Below are 19,796 nucleotides of genomic sequence, written 5' to 3'. Positions count from 1 at the left end.
GTAACCCTTACTCAGTATTTAACCCATCCAAGTGCACACACACAGCAGTGAGAAGTGAGCAGTGGGGAGCTATACATCCAGCACCCGGGGAGCAACTGGGGGTTCAGTGCCTTGCTCAAGGGCACTTCAGCCATGGGTATTGAGTTCAGAGGAAGAGAGCGCTGTTCATTAACTCCCTCCCACCTACAACTCCTGCCAGCACGAGACTCGAACCTGCAACCTTCGGGTTACAAGTCCCAACTCTCTAACCATTAGGCCACAGCTGCCCCCAAACCGACCATGTCACCTTAGGGGCACTGTTAATTCGTGTGTGTGTGTGGGGGTGGGGTGGGGTGGTGGGGGGGGTTGTGCTAGTCATTTTAGGGGGGAGGGGCTATAATTTAGGGGTAAATAGGGCAAAAAAAAAAATTTGTGAAAAAAGACTAATTTTAGCTTTTGTGCTTTTTGACATGTTTCACATTTTTCTTATTCTTCTGAGAGTGTATCATAAAAAAGCATTTGCAATAAACTAGCCAAGAAGATTAGTTGGCTCTAATACTGTGCATTGTGTGGTTTTTGGACCCCCAGGGAAATCAGGAAGTGGCCTTAGATTAATTTAAAATGGATGTTTTGATTGGTACACACACAGTATGCAGTCTGCAGTATGGGATTGGCTGTTGAATGGTAGGAAGCAAAACAGGAAATGGTCTCACCCAGTCAAAGGCTGCCTTTGTCATTTGGCACTTAATCAGCGTGCTTTTTTTTTTTTTTTTTACTGTGGAAAGAAATCACATTTAGATAACGAACATTGCTATTTTCAAAAGACATCCAAAAGCAGAAGGGACTACAAGAGAACATTCTTATATAGGCTACACTTCATGTCTTGTGACAGATCTGCAATAGCATCTAAATCTCCCTTATGTACAACTAACATTTGTCAACTAACAGTGTCACATTTCCTTCAAATTGACAAACTAGTATGAAAATAAATTCATGGGTGCCATCTAGTGACCGACTGTGCAAACTAATCAAGTCCTTTTAATGAAGCCCTAACCATATTTTGAATCAATCAAGAGGTTTAAAGCCATATAATTAAGTAATTCTGTGTCATGTATTGAAAATGTTCTTTACTTATTAGTTCATTACTATAATTGATACCCTGGAATCAATGTATTTACTACAGATATGTTCTACATTTGATTCATACAGATTCAGCCTGGGAAGAAAAGCACGTCTTCATATTTCCAGATTAAATACTAAACTTAACAAAGTAGTTATTTTTTTTAAATCTATGACTGGATCATCATATGATTTATATGTGGTTAGAAATTTTATATTCACTCTAAAACAGGGATCACAAAAACTGGTGTTCTGCAGAGTTTAGCTCCAACTTGCCTCACACACACCTGCCTAGAAGTTTCATGTATACCTAGTATATTGTATGTATATTCCATGTAAGACCTTGATTAGCTGGTGTTTAATCATGGTTGGAGCTAAACTCCTCAGGACATAGTCTGGTGACCCCTGCTTTAAAGGGATTGTTTACCTGGAATTAATCTGGAATCATGTCATAATTTACTCATGTCGATCCAAAGCTGCATGACTTACTTTCATCTGTGAAACATAAAAGGAGATATTATGAGATATTTTTGAGGCAATGGTTGGATTCAGTAAGAAAATTAAAAAAAGACAAAAATTAAAGCATAATTCAAAGCATCCAATAAACTGGTAGAATGGGAGATATCACACGTTTTTTCCCCCATTTCTAAGCATCCTAGACCTGCACTGATAGTGATGAACTGATAACATAAACAAAATACAGTAGTGCTCTGGCTGTTGTTACTGACATAAAAAAAAACACACAAAAAACATTGCAAAAGATAAAAATAAAAAATAACAATAGAAACATCTCATGAATATGACCATTAGCTGTACTGTTCTGTTTCATGCAACACATGCATGTCATTGTCACATCACAGATTTCCTGTAACCACCTAACAACCCATTGCATAGAAAAACAAAAGTCATTCTTTTTTATTAATATTACAGTTTTTACCAATTGCTTACATTTTCAAAACTAAGTCTCCTTTTTTCAAAACTCTACACACAATTCTCAAAATGCAACACTGTATTCAAAATGCCACAAACACATGTCAGAATGAAGCATTTGCATCAAATGGCAAACAATTCTTTCATAATAATAAATTTTTGGATATACCATGTAAACACTGCTGTTCTAAAACTAAAGCTCTTTGGTCTTTCATAGGCTTATATCTACATTTCAATACAATGTTCTACAGTGAAAGTAATCTGCTGAGAGGGGTAACAAGTACACCAGAAATGCCAATGCAATGTAGAAACAGAAAATATTTATTAGGCCAAACATTACTGTTGTATACATTAGCATACAACAAAACTATAAACATGTAAACCAATAGTATATTCTTTACAGTAGAATACAGTAAATTGTGTGTGGGGTCCCGGTCCAGGAAATGGCGGGGGGGGGGGGGGGGGTTGCAGTCCCCAGTGCTAAGCTTCATCTCTTCTCCGAGCTGGGTCTGGCCACAATACTTCGTCCACATCACAAGATACGTTTTCTCTTGCCAAACATCGAGGGAAGTATCTCCTAGCATGGCGTATCCAACCTTGGATAGAGGCCACCTCTATATCCCCACATGCGTCCTCCTTTACCTGGAGAAGCGGCATGCGGGCAAAGGGTTGGCAATCATACACTTTCCAGCACCAGACTGAGAAGAATTCCTCTATGGGATTTAGAAAGGTGAATATGGGGGTAGGTACAAAACTACAAATTGTGGATGGGTGGCAAACCAATTTTGGACCAGAACAGCACTTTTAAAACTAACATTGTCCCATATAACCACAAATCTAGCAGGCGCCTGATCTGGATCAGGGACAAGCATTGTGTGAATTGCATCCAGAAAAGTGAGTATATGGCCGGTGTTGTATGGACCCAGTGTGGCATTGTGATGGAGGACCCCGTTTTGAGTGATGGCAGCACACATGGTTATATTACCCCCACGCTGTCCAGGGACATTAGTTGGTGGGGCCTGGTTTTGGTGAGGTTGAAGCCAACCTCATCCACATAAATAAATTTGTGGCGAATTACATGGGCATCCATCTCCAATACTCTCTATAACAGACAAAATTATATACAGATGAGTAAATATGGTATGTCTGAAGTACTGGAAGGAGTGTTGCATACATTCTTGACTCTGTCAGAGTTTCTCTCAAATGGCACCTTATAAAGTTGTTTCATCCTCACTTGGTGCCGTTGGAGGATGCGTTGTATGGTCGACAGGCTTACAGCACTGATGTTGTTGAATAGGGTGTCATTATTCAAGATATGCTCTCTTATCTCTCGAATCCTAATTGCATTGTTGGGCAAAACCATATTTATAATTGCAGTCTCTTGTACATCTGTAAACAAGCGTCCTCGTCCTCGATGTTGTCTTTGCCTTTCCACTCTGTACAGAATTCAAACACAGTGTGTGTTCAGCACAGGAACTGTAAACCATTTACAAAAAAATGTAATACAGCATGATAACCAACCATATTCATTCAATGCAGTGCAGTAAATGGATGGCTTAGAGTTACATATGTTTATGCAATACTATGCAGTCATACGTATTTTACAGTACATTACTATAATGCTAAAATAGTCATTAGATAGTTGCATACCTGTTCTCATTTCTGAAAGTTCGAATTACGGACGCCACTGTAAATCGACTCAATCTCTCATGGTCAAAACGTGGTTGATTACATGATCAACAAGTGTTGCCCTAATCTCATCAGAGATGGCTCTCCTTCCTTCTCTTATTTGCCATCGTCCTCTTCTTCCTCTTCCTCTTCCCCTTCCTCCTGCTTCTCTTGGTATTTGTCCTCGTTGTCCCCTGCCTCTTCCTCCTACTCCTCTTGCTCTCTGTTCATTGTTAGCATCCATTGTTCAAAACGGGTAATCTTTGACCTATTTATAGGCCTATCTATACTACTGTAAAGTACAGCAGTGATTGGTTAGTGATCAGTTAAGCAATTAGTGTTTGCACATGTGAGGAGTGTCTGTGTGACCTGGTGAATAAGTGTAGCATTTTGATTGGTTGTGTTTGGAAAAGGAAAGCAAGTCACTTCCTGATAGATCTTTGTGTTTTAGGTAGAGAATTGTGTGTAGTGTTTTGAAAAAAGTGTTTTATGCAATTGATAACTGAGTCAAAGGCTGAGAAATAGCTTATGGTTTTGAAGATTTGGCATGTAGTTTTGCACTTTGAGTGAGAGGTTTCAAAAATCGTGTGACATGAAAAGATTTTGTGTGTAAGCAGTTGGTAAAAACTGTATTATATCTGCATGCAAAAATATGCAAAGGTTTAACCTTTGGCCAACACAGACTTTGCATGAAAAATAATAAATTCTAAATGAATTCATGTCTGTAACTTGCAGGTGAGACCTTCATTATTTCTGAATATGTACAGCACAGGAAATGAGACCGTGACAGATGTGTGAAAAACCCCTCGCTGTCTGATATGTAAACAGATTCAGGTTTTGATAGGAACAACAATACTGAAGGAAGCCGCAGATCTCTGAGCAGCTCCGAGGTAAGTCACACGAGGCCAAACAAAATGATATTGCATTTATTTTCAAAGTTGTTAATGATCGTGATCACCCAAAATGACAATACAGGACTGGCAAAACTTATATTATATCATTTTGCAAAATATGATGCTTTCTTGTTTCAGTATTTCAGCATGTCATGAATAAGTTCATACAAGTTTTTCAAAAAAAAGTGAATTAAGTGATGTTGTATCTAATAAGCAACAGAAAATGGCATTTGATCCATTGCTAATGTAAAAGATCATTGTTTTTCAAATTTATAGACAGAGATATGCTTTTCCATGATGTCATATTTGCTGCTGTCTTCTTTGCTTTTTACTCCTCAGGTAACACATTTACTCTCATTTTCAGTCTTGTGTTTCTGTTTGCATTATATTTTATCATATCAGCTAAAAGCTTTAAGCTTAAAATGTATATATGGGCCAAAATGCGTACTTTTTTTCCCACTATATTGCTCAAAATAGTCCTTGATATTTTATGATGTTTAAGTTTAGCTATTCTATATGTGTTATTATGTTTTTGTTTTATTTTTTTTTTTTTATGTTAGATGATTTATTTTTGATTTGTATTTTTGGGCCTATTGTTCGAATTTACGAAAGGAATTTCTCTTAAATTATTTAATTTAAATTAAATTAATTTTCTTATCTAAAAAAACAATTAAAATAAATCCTTTCATAGAATCATTTTACTAGCGGTCTCAAATTTGTAAACCCTGTAAATAACAAATTATTATAATTTTTAATTATGCACAATAATATGCACTTAATTGTTTCCATAAGTGCATTTTAAGTAAAAAATTATGTGATCTGTCACATGTCAGCATTAATCCAGTGAACACTGATGTGTTAAACGATCTTGTTTTAAGATGACGAAGTGTCTTCTTTCATTATCAGTGCTAATATGAGCTCACATGATTGCTGACTCTTTGCTCACCAAGATTAATTGACTTAAATCTCTTTATCTGTGAGAAGCATAAAATGTGTGTTCTTTGTCGCAGGAAAGGCTCACACTCAAAACTGGGTAAAGCAGTGGCCAGGTGAAGTGTACAGCACACCCGGAGAAAACATCACCATACACTGCCAGACTCAAGGAGACATTCAGGAAGCTAAGTGTTTAGTAAACTGGTACATCAAGAACAGACATGGGAAATATGTCAGCATCAACAAACTCACTCAGTTTAGCGGGAGACATTCTGAAGACAAAAAAGAAAGCCACTGGCGCCAGAGCTTTACCCTGACATCCCTAGAGCTCAATGACACTGGCAGATTCTACTGTAATTACTTGTGCAGAATTAATGGCACACATGAGCAGTACTATGGGACTGGGACTCGACTGTTTGTACATTTTAGGACTGAGAATGTGACTAAGGGCAGCCCACTGTGTACCTTCAATAAGACAGGTAAGGATAATGTTGCATCAATTTCTAGCAGGACAGTGGAACTTTTGTGTTTTGGTACAAATTATCATTTAGATCAGGGGTGTCAAACTTAATTCTTGGAAGGCCACAGCCCTGCTTTGTGTTTTGGTACAAATTATATTATTGGTGGTCCAGATAATTGCTTCCTTCAGGCTTATTTGAAAAATACATGGTATGTATGTTGGAGCAGGGTTGGAACTAAACTCTGCAGGGCTCCGGCCCTCCAGGAACTGAGTTTGACACCCCTGATTTAGATCATTTCTAAGTTTCTATAGTTGTTTATTATTTCTCTTTTTTCCTTTTTTTTTCAGGTGAAGTGGAGGGTGAATCCAGAGTATACTTGTTTTTCCTATTTCTTGTTTTAATTGTTTTATTGTCTAAAGTTGTTGTATTTATATTTATGACTTTGGTTGCACTTTTTTCTCCTCATTAAATCTAACTCCTGTTTCCTTTATGCAAGACAAGTTTATTTATATAGCACATATGATAAAAACAATGATGATCCAAAGTGCTTAAATTGACAATTCATGAAGATATATATATATATATATATATATATATATATATATACATATTTATTATAATATATTTACAATATTTATAAAAATTAATAAGGGGAAGAAAGATAGTAAATATATAAATTAATTTAAAGTGTTACATTTAAAAATTATCAAAATAAATGAAAGAGAAAGAAACAGTACACACATTTCTGAAGGATTATGTGACAATGAAGACTGGAGAAATGATGCTGAAAATCCAGCTTTGCATCACAGGAATACATTATATTTTTAAATATACTGAATAGAAAACAGTCATTTTAAATTGTGATAACATTCACGATATTACAGTTTTACTGAATTTTTGACCAAAAAATGCAACCTTGGCAAATATTAGAGACTTCTTACAAAAAAAAAAGAAAAGAAATTTATATATAATATTACAGAGCCAAAACCTTTGAACTATAGTAAATAAAATGTATTTACTGAATAAAAACATCTAGTGCATTCAGAGAGGTAAAGTATAGCACAGTGCTTTAGTGGAAAATACACAAGAAAATGAAAAACACAATATATCTTCGAATCATATTCAAAACACCCTTCAGTTTTTCAGTTTAATAACTGTGAAAGATCTGAATCATTGTGTGCGCATTACTGCTCCCACTCGGTGTTCTACCCGGGTCTTTAGACGACGAGCCGTCGCTACATTCATTTCACAGGAAACTTTTTTCTGTTAAGTTGTACCAGGGATGACAGAAGAAAAGGTTTTTTTTTTTTTCAACATAAAATGCACTTGTGTACCACTTTCGTATGAGGTTTGATATTTATACTGAAACCCATGTGGTCCTACAGCACATACCATAATTGCTGAAACCAGTAAGTTGCGGTTTAGTCACCAACAGATTTGTTAAACGTCAGTTAGAATCTATCAGTGGCTTTGGGCGAAAAACATTTTTTGACATGCAGTAGGTGTTAACAGCAAAACCTGTTCGCTGGGAGGTGTATGTGAACATTAAAAACAATGGAAATGGGCATAGAGAAGTTTCTTCAGTTTTCTGTCTCATTATTTTACCAGTTGTAGGATGATGATGAATATTTTATATTATAATTATATTATTGTATTACATATTATTTTATAACTATTATTGTGATTATTATTATTATTATTAAAGTCTTTGTTAACCTCATCTAACACCGTGTGTTTACACATTTATTTAAGTTGTGATATACTAAGTGTATTTAATTTAATGCATATTTAAAGGTATAGTTCACACAAAAATGAAAATGTGCTGAATGTTTACTCACCCTCAGGTCATTCAGATGTAGATGAGTTTGTTTCTTTATTGGAACAGTTTTGAATTTTTTTTTTTTTCTTTACATCACTTGCTCACCAATCCATCTCTGCAGTGAATGGGTGCCATCAGAATGAGAGTCCAAACAGCTGACTAATAAATAAATAAATCAATAAATCAATAAAAATCATCCACAGTCAACTTGTTTGAACCAAGAGAGAAATATGCTCAGACAAAGCACTGTTTAAGAGAAATCAGTTTACAACAGCTCTAAACAAACGTTGGTGGAGAGGACAACAGGTCACTGGAGGAAGCGTTATTATGGATTATGTAGTAATTTGGTCAGAAAGTGACGGTTTGAATTAGTTTCTCATAAACAACATTAAAGCATTTCTAAAGAAAAAAAGTGGAAAAGCGACTCACCACAAGGGGGAGGCGTTGACCTTTCTGGCCACAGTGGTTTCAGCTCCGGGGGCCTGAGATAAGCTTTGAGTGAGAGAGAGAGAGAGAGAGAGAGAGAGAGAGAGAGAGAGAGAGAGAGAGAGAGAGAGAGAGAGAGAGAGAGAGAGAGAGAGAGAGAGAGAGAGAGAGAGTGTGAGAGAGAGTGTGAGAGAGAGTGTGAGAGAGAGAGAGTCATATGACAGGGAGGTGGGGTGTGCTCACTATCAAAACACTTTCTCCTGCGTCTACAGTGAGCTTTCTAGTGAAACACCACCTAAAACTTTTTACCTGAGGATTGTATCGCCTCGTGACCTCACGAAAACTTCAATGCCTGAGAAAAAGAGTTTTCAAATTATTTAACAAAATGATCGCATCTTGTGAAGAATCACATGTAGAAGGGACAGGAAAAACCCGTCTGGATAGTAATGGACCCGTTGGAAAGTTTAAGGGATTAAAGAGCAGCGTTTCTGCGGGGAATAAAGGCATCTGTCGGTCCGTCGCACCTGTGACCTCACCTGAGTCTGCCTGCGCGCGCATCTCGCTGCCGGGAGTGATGGACGCAGAGGGGCGCGTGGACGAATCCAGGCTCAGGATGCATATATTTAAAAACGGTAATAGCCTACTTACTAATATTGTTTGAACAGATTAAGACACTAGAAATGAATCACTGTTAAACATTATCACCAGCCTCCTAACGTGACACACTGCAAAAAAAAAAAAAATATATATATATATATATATATATATATATTATATATATATATATATATATATATATATATATATATATATATATATATATATATATATTAGTATATATTTTGTCTATTTTTTTATATATATATATATATATATATCTTAGTGTTTTTGTCTTTTTTTCTATTATAGGTAAAATATAAAAAAAATATCTCCAAGTGGGGTGAGAAAATCAATTTAATTTAACAATATTTTTTTCTTGCCCTGTTGCCAGATATTTTTTAAGGAAAAGCTAACACAAATTTATATATATTTTTCTTTTTTCAGAAAACAAGACATAATGCCTTCAGTAATTTTACTTGTAAAGTAAATTCATCTTGATTCAAGATTTTTCAGATTTTTATAGCCTAGAAAACAAGACAAAATACTAAGTAAGAAAATATATTTTTTTGCAGTGCAGCAGCCTATAAGTTGTAGGTCAAATATAATGTGTACATTTAAAAGATTTACAGGACAAAAGGCAATTTTCAGGTAAGAAAGAATAATTTCTTGACTGATTATGGATGGAGATGATGATAGGGGATGACAATTTACTACAAAAATTTCAACACTTACAGCTCATCCAGTAGTGGGTTAAGTTGTCACAACAGCGTCTTTAAGTCAGAGTTACAGATTTTCATTTCTATGGGATTTTTTCACATTAAAAATTTGCCAATTCCACTACTGATTCTATTTAAGATCTTAAAGTATAAATCATGAAAAAAGTAATTTTAGTTGATCCAGTAGAATCATATTTGTCTTGCTTGATGCCTGTAAGATTGATTTCAAATTGAGAAACTTATTATAAACTCCTTGTTTTTTTGTGCCAAATTTTGATAAATGGCTTATTATACATAAATTAAATTTGTCTTAATGAAAATATAAATGCAGAAGGGCTTCTGTGAGTGTTAGGTTTAGGGAAAAAAATAATTGTAATACAATAATTAGGTCAAAATAAAAACAACAGATGTCAGTGGAAATCCCTAGTATTATAAACAAACAAATGTGTTTGTGTATTTGCTGATGCTGTCATCTCTAGCAATTGAGCATTTTATTATATTTAAAAGGAAGTAATTTACATATAAAACAGCAGGATGACTGCCTGGAATTACTGGCTCATTCAAAGGTCCTCTTCTTTTCAAGTGCTGGTCAAGTGATTTGTTCCAACAAACAGATGAAGAATGGCCTCTTAGTAATAGTGAAAGCTATAGAATCCGTGCTGTGTAGAACTACAATCATAAGATTCATGCTAACAGGATTAGTCATACTAAAGATGTAGTGGTTGTAGTTGAATGCAATTCTCTTTTAGAGTCAAACAAGACTGTAGAGGCAACCTTTCACAAGCGGCTGTCATAGTTTCACATTGGAGTAGTAGATCTTGTATCAGTAGGTGTGTTTAATTTTTCTATCAAATTCTTATACTCTGATGTCTGCAAATTAGCCATGTCAGTTATTAGAGCAATTAAACTATCCCTGAGCCTCTTGTACGCAGGTCTAAAATGTACTAGCAGCTCAACCTTAGGCCATCTAAGATGTAGATGAGTTTGTTTCTTTATCTAAACAGATAGCATTGCTTGCTCACCAATGGATCCTCTGCAGTGAATGGGTGCCATCAGAATGAGTGTCCAAACAGCAGTGCTTGATCTGTGTATATTTCTCTCCTAATTCAAGCAAGATGACTTTTTCACTATGACTTGAATTTTAGCTGGAAGCAATGGTTTGAAGTTAAAAACATCTTAATGATAGGTTTGTTTGTATGAAACACAAACACGCAGCTTTTGACTTCACAATTCATTAATTGGTGGACTGGAGTCGTGTTGATTACTTGTGTGTTATTGTGATGTTTTGAACTCTCATTCTGGCGGCACCCATTCACTGCAAAGGATCTACTTGTGAGCAAGTGATGCGATGCTAAATTTCTCCAAATCTGGATGGCCTGAAGGTGAATACATTTTAATTTAAATATTTAAAGAAATAGTAAAATCTTTGTTTTTCGACAATTTTTATAAGTAGAATTTAAAATGGTCTAAAAAATTTGGGACTCTAGTCTACTTTAGCAGCTGTGTTGTTTTATTTAAGTGATGAAATTTTGTATTATTATTTATTTGTTTTATTTATTTCCTTTTTTTAATGGCCTTGTTGTAATCCATTCAGTGGGTCTATAAAGTAACTCAGATCTGCACCTATTAGCGTTCATGAGATCAACTCACATTTGAAGCTTAACATTCAGCAACACTCCCTAAACTTACAACACAAGCATGTGGCACAAGAGTGTGATGTAAACCTGACTACATCAGTAATGTTTAAACACATACGACATGATTCAAAGCTGGACCGATTTTCCAGCACAGACCTTCAACAACAATCCTTCAGTGTATCTTCTGCTGTGCGTGTGAAGGCCTCTCATCTCCAAAACGCATTCCTCTTATTCGATGACATGAAAATTTTTGCAAAGCGAACAAATTACATAATCAGCTTTGTAAGAAGGGTATAAAGCTGATACAGAAGGGGATTAGAGGTTGTTTTGTTCTGTGTGGACCCTCAAACTCTCTCTGCCCTGACTGTGCCAGCTCATTGTGAAATGCTGAATTGCTAATGCTAATGTGATGTGGATGCCCGCTGAGGTTTGACTTGTTCTCTCTGGTGTAACACATTCCTCTTAAGTGATGCAATTAAATGTGATGACGCTGTTTGTTTAGTCTTTACATTTGTTTAAACTGTTTATTCATTTAACGCTAATGCATTGGCTTTCCAATCAATTGTATTTAAGGACACTGACAAAATCAATTAACAATCCTTTGTAAGCGAGTTATCAGTTAACAGCTTTAAACGGTGATGTTACTGGGGGTGTTTTTTTTTGTTTGTTTGTTTATTTGTTTGTTTGTTTTAAGCATTATAATAAAAACAAGCGTTATTCTAGAAACATTAAGATACAATCATAGTTTGTATATTTTGAATCTTTTTTCCTTTACATTTTCAATTTTCATTTTAATTTTAGATAAGATTTTTGTAAATTTGTATTGATTTTAGTATTTTGTTTGGTTATGTCAATTTTAGTAGTCTATCTATCTATCTATCTATCTATCTATCTATCTATCTATCTATCTATCTATCTATCTATCTATCTATATGCTTTATTTCAGTTTTACTTTTAATTATTTTTAATAGGCCTATACGATTAAACTAAATTAAAATGAGAAAATTTGCCTGGAATAAAAGGTTTTTTATATTTTACGTTTATTTTTTGTCAATTTTTTTTATTGCTTTAGTTTTTTAACTATAATAACCCTGCTTGCTTCAACAGAAAAAAAGCCTACTTAATTTAATTTTATTATTAATATTTTTCTCTTTCTGTAAAGCATTACATTTTTATTTTTCTTTATTATTATTTTTTTTTTTTATAATTTTCTGTAAATTACAGCTCTCAAAAGTAGTCAGTAAACTTGTCAATAAAAAGGAACTGTCATCAACCATTTTAACATTCCCAGGGTTCTCAGAAGAAGAAGTTGTCAGAGTTGGGTAAACTTCTTTAGTGGTGAGCGAAAACTACATCAAATATAATTACGTTCACATTTGCTCCAATAGCAAAAGAAAAAAATCCACAATCCTCAGCCATTGTATTTGAAACACTAATGCATCACATTTGCTCCAATAGCAAAAGAAAAAAATCCACAATCCTCAGCCATTGTATTTGTTTAAATATTTGTTAGTGACTGTAAACACGTCATTACAGTCTGTGAAAAGGGCCCATTGTGAAATAGCACATCCCAAGCCATGTATGTGTTCTTAGTATATTATCTTCATATGAGTGATTTGTGTTCTGTTTGTGTGATTCAGGTGGCGTGTCGCCTGATGAACGTGGTCTGGTATGGCGTTTTCTGTTTGGCATGTACCCCTGCAGCTCTACGGCTCTGGAGCGCCCCCTACTGCTGGAGCAGATGACGGTACGCTATCAGGTCATGAAGAGGAAGTGGCAACAGCTGCTTCCTGGAGCCGTTCGTCTACGTCTTAATGGCACTGATGGTAAATTATATTCCTGAGCAGAACAAACACTTTTAATATGTAACGGTTACCCCTTATCAGCTCTTACTACCTGCAATAAAATGTTCAGCCTTGATATTAAAAACCTCTGGTATATATGGAACTGACAAGTTGTGGTGATGTTAAACCACAAGTAATAATAAATAAATAGTATTTTCTCTCTATTTCCATTTATTTTATTTTATTTTTCAGCTGAACTGTTGACAGCAGTGAAGTTTTTCGACCAAAGGCAGGACAGAGAGCAGAAAAAACACCAGTATGAGTCAGAAGAGGCCAGAGAGAAGATGTCCTTTCTGCAACTGCAGGCTCAGGTAAAACTACCTGCTTAAAACGACGATAGTTCAGCCAAAAATTAAAATTCTGCCATTATTTACTCCCCGTCATGTCGTTCCAAACCTGTATGACTTTCTTTTTTCTGCTGAACACAAAAGAAGATATATCAGTAACACAACCGTTTTGGTTCCCATTGACTTGCATAGTATGGACAAAAAAAGTCAATGAGAACTGAACCTGTTTGCAAAATATCTTGTCTTGTTGCACAGGAGAAAGAAATGCATACAGATTACAAAGAGAAAAGCTTTCACAAAATACCAGGAAGACTATAAGAAGGTAAGTCGGATCCATGTTGATTTCATGCCGACTTTAATGTGCAGGTGCTATTTGAACGGGTAACCTTTGACCTGGAAGAGCTTCAGGAGGCCATACGCATCATTGACAAAGATGTTCCCCGAACCGATCGAGATCTTCCATACTACCGGTGAGACCTGTTTAATTTGTGCATTTTAATGTGCTAAATAAAGAAAATGCCAGTCATGGAATAGTGGAAAAGCACTTAAGTTCAAAACCCTTCAAGAACTTCTGAAAATGTTATATATTAACAAATCCTTATAGTAAGTTGCAAGAGGGTGAAGAAAATATATTTTGTTGGCTCTTATTGTTTACATATTGTTAATGAGCTCATTACCACCCTGCAGACCTCAAGTATGCCTGTTTAATTTATTATGTCTGCTCAGTTCCTTGAAGAAAAGACTTCCTTGTTCCTTGTTTTTATTTCCGTGTTTAATTATTCATCTTTATGGCTAAATAAATAATTTCTATCTTGATGTACAACCCATGTTCTTGCACAGTATAGGTTTCTTTTGTCAAATAACAGAGTTCCTCAGTATTCTTTATTTCTGCTGAAGAAAGTAGATAGTCAGTCATATCTTTCTCATGCTTGTTTAAACAAACCACAAGGAGTTGCCTCATTTTTGCATCACTAATGTGAGCTGCCAGCGCAAAGCAAACATGTCATTGCCACACCAATTTATCAAACAACCTTGGAGCTCAACGTAAATAACACCCAGGAGTCTGTCTCATCATTTTACTGCGGTTAAACAGTAACTAGTTTTGAGTACAGTCAACTCGCTCACTTTGAAAGCATGCTTCAGTATCCAAGTGCATACAAATTCAAAATAAAAGCAGAAATGTTGGCATCTAAACAGTCATGCTATAATTACATAAATGGGTAATATAGGCATGCAGAATAATTACACATAAAACATAAAGATGTTTAAAAAGTATAAATGATATGTTAAAAAGAATATGGGTGCTTAATACTTTTCAAGCTGATTACTTTCAAATATAGGTCATAGCATATTAAGCTTTGGAAACTTTTCAAATAAAAGAATGGTTCTCTTATTTAAAAGGAAATGGTTTATTATAAACTAATATAAAATTAGCCTATTTTGTTGCTGCTGCAACAACAAACACAAACTTTCTACATACCAGTCATCTTTTTCTGATAACAATAGACCAAATTTTAAAATATAAAATGATAATTTAATTTGAATTGAATGGGAGTGTTTTAACAGAGTAAAAACAACTTTGACACAATCATACAGTGCTTAAAGTTGTTTCTACTCCTGTTAAAATGCTTCTATTAAATGAAATGAGTCTTTTGCCTGCAGAAAGGTTTCTAATCACTTGTGTTTCGTCACAGGAATGAAGGTTTGGGTAACCTACTTGTCTTGAGAGATATCCTAATCACATATGCTGCTTATCACCCAGGTACGTGGTTGTAAATACAATACTGGGTCAATAAAATTAATACTTTAATTTAGCAAAGATACAATAAATTGTTTACAATGACAGTAAAGAAATGTATAAAAGAATCTTGAAAAAGAGATCACAAAAATATTAAGCAAGCAGCAGTTTTCATTATTTATAAGCAAATCAGAATGATTTCTGAAGGATCATATGATACTGAAGACTGGTAATGCCTGCTGAAAATAAATGTACAATATATTAAAATAGAAAGCAGTTATTTGAAATTGTAATAATATTTGATAATATTGCCGTTTTACTGTATTTTTGAGCACATAAATGCACCCTTGGTGAGAATAAGACATGTGAAATCTTTTTTGTGGTGTTTTATTTGGCTGTTTGTGATCAGATTTTTGTTTGCTGATGTAGGGCGACATCTAGTGGTTAAATTGATCAATGTCTAACTTGATCATCAGTTTGTTTCTCTGGCCTCTGCAGAAGTAAGTTACGCTCAGGGTATGAATGATCTGTGCAGTCGCTTTCTGGAGGTGCTGGACTCAGAAGTGGACACTTACTGGAGCTTCTCCTGCTACATGGAGAAGTTTTCCAAAGACTTCTGTGCTGATGGACTGTATCGCAAAATGGGTGAGTTTCCAAACCGTTTAGATCTGGTATAAGCACTAATAATTCTACAGCTGGTAATCCTGGTCAAATGCTGTTTCTCAGAGTTGGAAGCTGCTTTACTGAAAGAGCTGGATCCTCAGCTACACTCTCATCTGGTCACAGACAACATGGAAAAAATCACTTTTTGTCACAGGTGGGTTTCCATTTTCTTTGAATTTTTTTCTTCTCTTTCGGTCACTTCATTAATCTTTCTCTTTGTCTTCCATTCAGGTGGCTTCTGCTGGCTTTCCAGCGGGAGTTTGAGCACAGCGATGCTCTGCGTCTGTTTGAGATTCTCAGCTGTGATCACCTGGAGCTCATCTCACAGCAGGTGGATCGGGCTCGATATCAGGAGAGACTGGCACGCAAATACAGCCTGGGTAAGAAACCTTAACCCTACGTCTTACATTCCCTTTCGGATACTCTAAATGGGGAAAGATAAACACTAATATATTTCAAACGATTTTGATTTATGTCTGTGATCTCCAGAGGATGAACCTGTGACGGAGCTCCAGGCCATAAACACAGACTTCACTTTTGAACTCTTCATGTGTGCCACCATCTTGCTGGAGAACAGAGAAGCTTTACTCAGCTGCAGGAACGAGGTTCAGCTCATACAGTTTACCAGCAGGTGTGTATGTGGTGTAAGTGGTAAGGTTCATTGTAATGTAGATTCAGTTGATCTCTACAGGAAGGGTTATTATTGTTAATGAAAACTAAAACAATAACAGACATTTTTTTAATTACTTGAAAGTAACATTAACTGAAATACATTATAAAAATAAAACAATAACAGACATTTTTTTAATTACTTGAAAGTAACATTAACTGAAATACATTATAAAAAATAATTGCTATCTGGCAAGTGCAAGTCATAACAATATACACTACTGCGTCAGTAATTTGGGGTCAGTAATTTTTTTTTTTCTTTCTTTTTTTAAAATAAAATCAATACGTTTATTCAGCAGGGATGTGTTAATTGATAAAAAGTGATAGTAAAGAAAATATAATTATTAGAAATATATATTATTAGAATTTTTTTTTTCTGTTGAATAATGACAGTTCTTTTTTACCTTTTAGTCATCAAATATATAGACAGCAGAAACGTTTCCAACACTCATAATAACACTATAGAACCAGACTATTGAGACAGAATGTTTCTAAATGATCATGGGACGGATGTTACATGTGTGACTGAAAAGCTGGAGTAATGATGCTGAAAATTAGCTATGAATCCCAGGATAATAAATGCTTGTTTTTTACGCTTATGAAACAGTCTATTAATAGAAAACATTATTTTAAGTTGTAATAATATTTCAACCCAATATACTGTTTTTTCTGTATTATTGATCAAATAAATGCGAGCTGGATGAGGCAGAGGAAGGGACTCTTTGGTCAATGTTTCCAAGTAAAAACTTTTGCACCTGTAACTGCTGTATATACTATATATATATCACTATACTATAATACCCTGAACAAATGTTCACCGTTAAGTGTAATAAATTTTTACAACTACTGCAAAACGCTCAGCCTCGAGGGACACTTTCGGAGGAGCAAAGGTCGCTGTCCTGGCATGCAGGGCAAGAGCAAAGCACCCTGGACCACTTTTTATATCAACGGTCGCCTGTCGCATAACCTTTTAACCTTTCTCCTGAAACCAAAAGGCCTGAAATGGAATTTCCAAGAAAGCTGTTTCGTTGACAGAAACTCTGACGTTATGTTCCAATGGGACTTTCATTTTATCCTAAAGAATGATGCTGCTTTTAACCTGGGATTTTGTACAGAGACTCCTTCCAGACAGTTCCTTCAGTATTTGATCTTAATTTATATGGTGCCAGAATTTATGTGAGAACAGCTCAAAATGCTAATTTAATCACTCTAAGATAATCAAATAAGAATTTTATGTATTTTACACCAACTGTGCTTGAAAACGTAAGGAGCATTTGGGAATTTACAGATATCCGATAGTACTGAAGACTTGATTAAAGGAATAGTTCATCCAAAAATGGACATTTAAAATGTACTCACCCTCAGGCCATTTAAGATGTAGATAAGATTGTTTCTCCATCACAACAGATTCGGGGAAATTTAACATTACACTTGCTCACCAATGGATCCTGTGCAGTAAATGGGTGCCGTCAGAATGAGAGTCCAAACTGCTGATAAAAACATCACAATAATCCACAAGTAATCCACACCGCTCGACTCAATCAGTTAACATTTTGTGAAGAGAAAACTTTATGATTGTAAGAAACAACCCTATAATTAAGCCATTTTAACTTAAACCATCATTGAGCAAGTGATGCTCAATTTCTCCAAATCAGTTCCCACAAAGACACAAACAGATTGCATGAGGACGAGTACATTTTCAGCAGATGTAAGCATATTGACTATGGAGATGTTAAGGTGAAGGATGCAATTTCAAAATTCAGGATTTTATAGTGCGCTACAGCTGAGAAAACAGAAAGCAGAAATCCTTACTGTTGATCTAAGCGCGATATGACTTTTTGGATTTTGTGGTGTTATGGTGATGAGAAAACAGAAAGCAGACACATTGCAAAAAACCGAATCTAAACCAGATCCCATAAGGTTGCTTACCAACGCTTACTGTTGATCTAAGCGCGATATGACTTGTGAGTATTATTCAGTCTCAGAAACATCTGGTGCCTGCGTATTGGTCACATTAGAGCACAATATAATAATAGAAACACAGTCTCAGTTCTGAGAAGATCTAGAAGCTGTGGTGTTGTCTTACCAATCGTAGAGTGCTCAAGTATGTACTGAACAGAAATAGCACGTTGAACCAGGACACCTTTCACTTTGAGACCATACTGCGTTGGTTTTATTATGTAAGAGGCACAATATATAAGAGTATGGAATATTGCACATTTGGTCATTATTTATAAAAAAAACTGACAGACTATGACGCAATAAGTGAGGGAGTGCTGTTCAAGTTGTTTTTTAAGAATATGAAATGACTGACCAGCACTTTTTGGGGAACGGGTACTGTAATTTTGATGCTGTCCACTATTGTTTGGATTATATTTAGAATTTTGCACAGCATGTTTATTATGTTTTAATTAATGTAGCAATAATGAATAGACGCTGCAATGTTAAACGGAATGAATGAATCTATCTGCACATTTTAATGAGGCCTGTGTTCATGTCATTCATGAACTGTTGGGTGTGAGGGAGAGAGAGTTTTATTTTAAGATTACTGTGTGACATTTAAGCTGTCAGTTTCTAGTGAGTCACTTCATACAGAATAGACTCATGCATGCAAGCCTAGTCTACTGCTGTAGAGTCTACTGCTCTATTAAATGTTTTTGTGAAATAAAGTGTGGCGATTTAAATGTGAATATGACTCTTTGTACCGTTTTGTCTAAATAATTACTTTTACTGTTCAAGCTGAGCTATGATGCATGGCTCTTTCCTCAAATTGATTACAAAACAAAAATCCTAGTATTAGCCGAGAAACCCTGTTTCCACAATTTAATCATGTATAGAATTTTTTTTTTTGTTTTTTTTTGTTTTTTACATAAAATTGTGGCACACAGTGACTGACATCCTTTGGGCCTTTTCTAAAGCGTGATGGGAAGACTAGTAGAAAGTCTTATTCCATTTAATTTTTACAAATACGTAGTTTTTGACTGCATTTGCCAAGTTTAGGATTGATCCTGTTACTCAGGTTATTGTAAATATTGAAAATTCTCAAATAAATATTTTTCTTTATTTAATAGAAAATGTAAAACATGTAATTCATTTATATAGATATATAATATTATTATTTGTATTTATTTATATAGATATATAAATTAATTTAGGCTAAATATGCAACCGTGTTGGCCAATATTTATAATCAATTTTGATGTTTTTTTTTTTTTAAATCATACACCAAAGTTATTATTTAAAAAAAAAAAAATCTTAAAGAAAATATTTTTCTTTAATTAGGAAATATAAAATATATAATTTATTTAATTATATAAATTCATTTGGGCTACCTCTTTTGCTCTTCAATTGAAATATATTTTTTTAATAAAATACCACAATTATTGTTAGAAATTCTTAAAAATTGTAAATATG

At 34.9% G+C, this 19,796-nt stretch overlaps 1 protein-coding gene and 2 long non-coding RNA genes across 3 annotated transcripts; 2 read left to right on the top strand and 1 right to left on the bottom strand.

Moving 5' to 3' along the window:
* The first annotated feature begins 3,259 nt into the window (after positions 1-3,259).
* Positions 3,260-6,473, top strand: LOC122139844. The gene is made up of 4 exons (XR_006156609.1): positions 3,260-4,586; positions 4,866-4,928; positions 5,600-6,001; positions 6,331-6,473. It is a non-coding gene; the product is annotated as an uncharacterized LOC122139844 (long non-coding RNA).
* Positions 6,474-7,903: 1,430 nt separating this feature from the next.
* LOC122139843 lies at positions 7,904-8,676 on the bottom strand. The gene is made up of 3 exons (XR_006156608.1): positions 8,538-8,676; positions 8,232-8,294; positions 7,904-7,961 (listed from the first exon to the last, which is right to left on the bottom strand). It is a non-coding gene; the product is annotated as an uncharacterized LOC122139843 (long non-coding RNA).
* LOC109088738 (TBC1 domain family member 15-like) lies at positions 8,431-16,438 on the top strand. The gene is made up of 9 exons (XM_042739920.1): positions 8,431-8,860; positions 12,822-13,007; positions 13,218-13,336; positions 13,679-13,782; positions 15,007-15,074; positions 15,549-15,695; positions 15,777-15,867; positions 15,945-16,093; positions 16,203-16,438. Exons 1-9 carry the CDS (start codon positions 8,614-8,616, stop codon positions 16,421-16,423), a joined length of 1,332 nt encoding a protein of 443 aa, XP_042595854.1. The 5' UTR covers positions 8,431-8,613; the 3' UTR covers positions 16,424-16,438.
* The last annotated feature ends 3,358 nt before the right edge of the window (positions 16,439-19,796 follow it).

This window comes from Cyprinus carpio, chromosome B15 (genome assembly GCF_018340385.1).
Source record: "Cyprinus carpio isolate SPL01 chromosome B15, ASM1834038v1, whole genome shotgun sequence".
Lineage (NCBI taxonomy): Eukaryota > Metazoa > Chordata > Actinopteri > Cypriniformes > Cyprinidae > Cyprinus > Cyprinus carpio.
The sequence above is the reverse complement of the archived record's forward strand: the minus strand, read 5'-3'. Positions and strand labels throughout refer to the sequence as shown.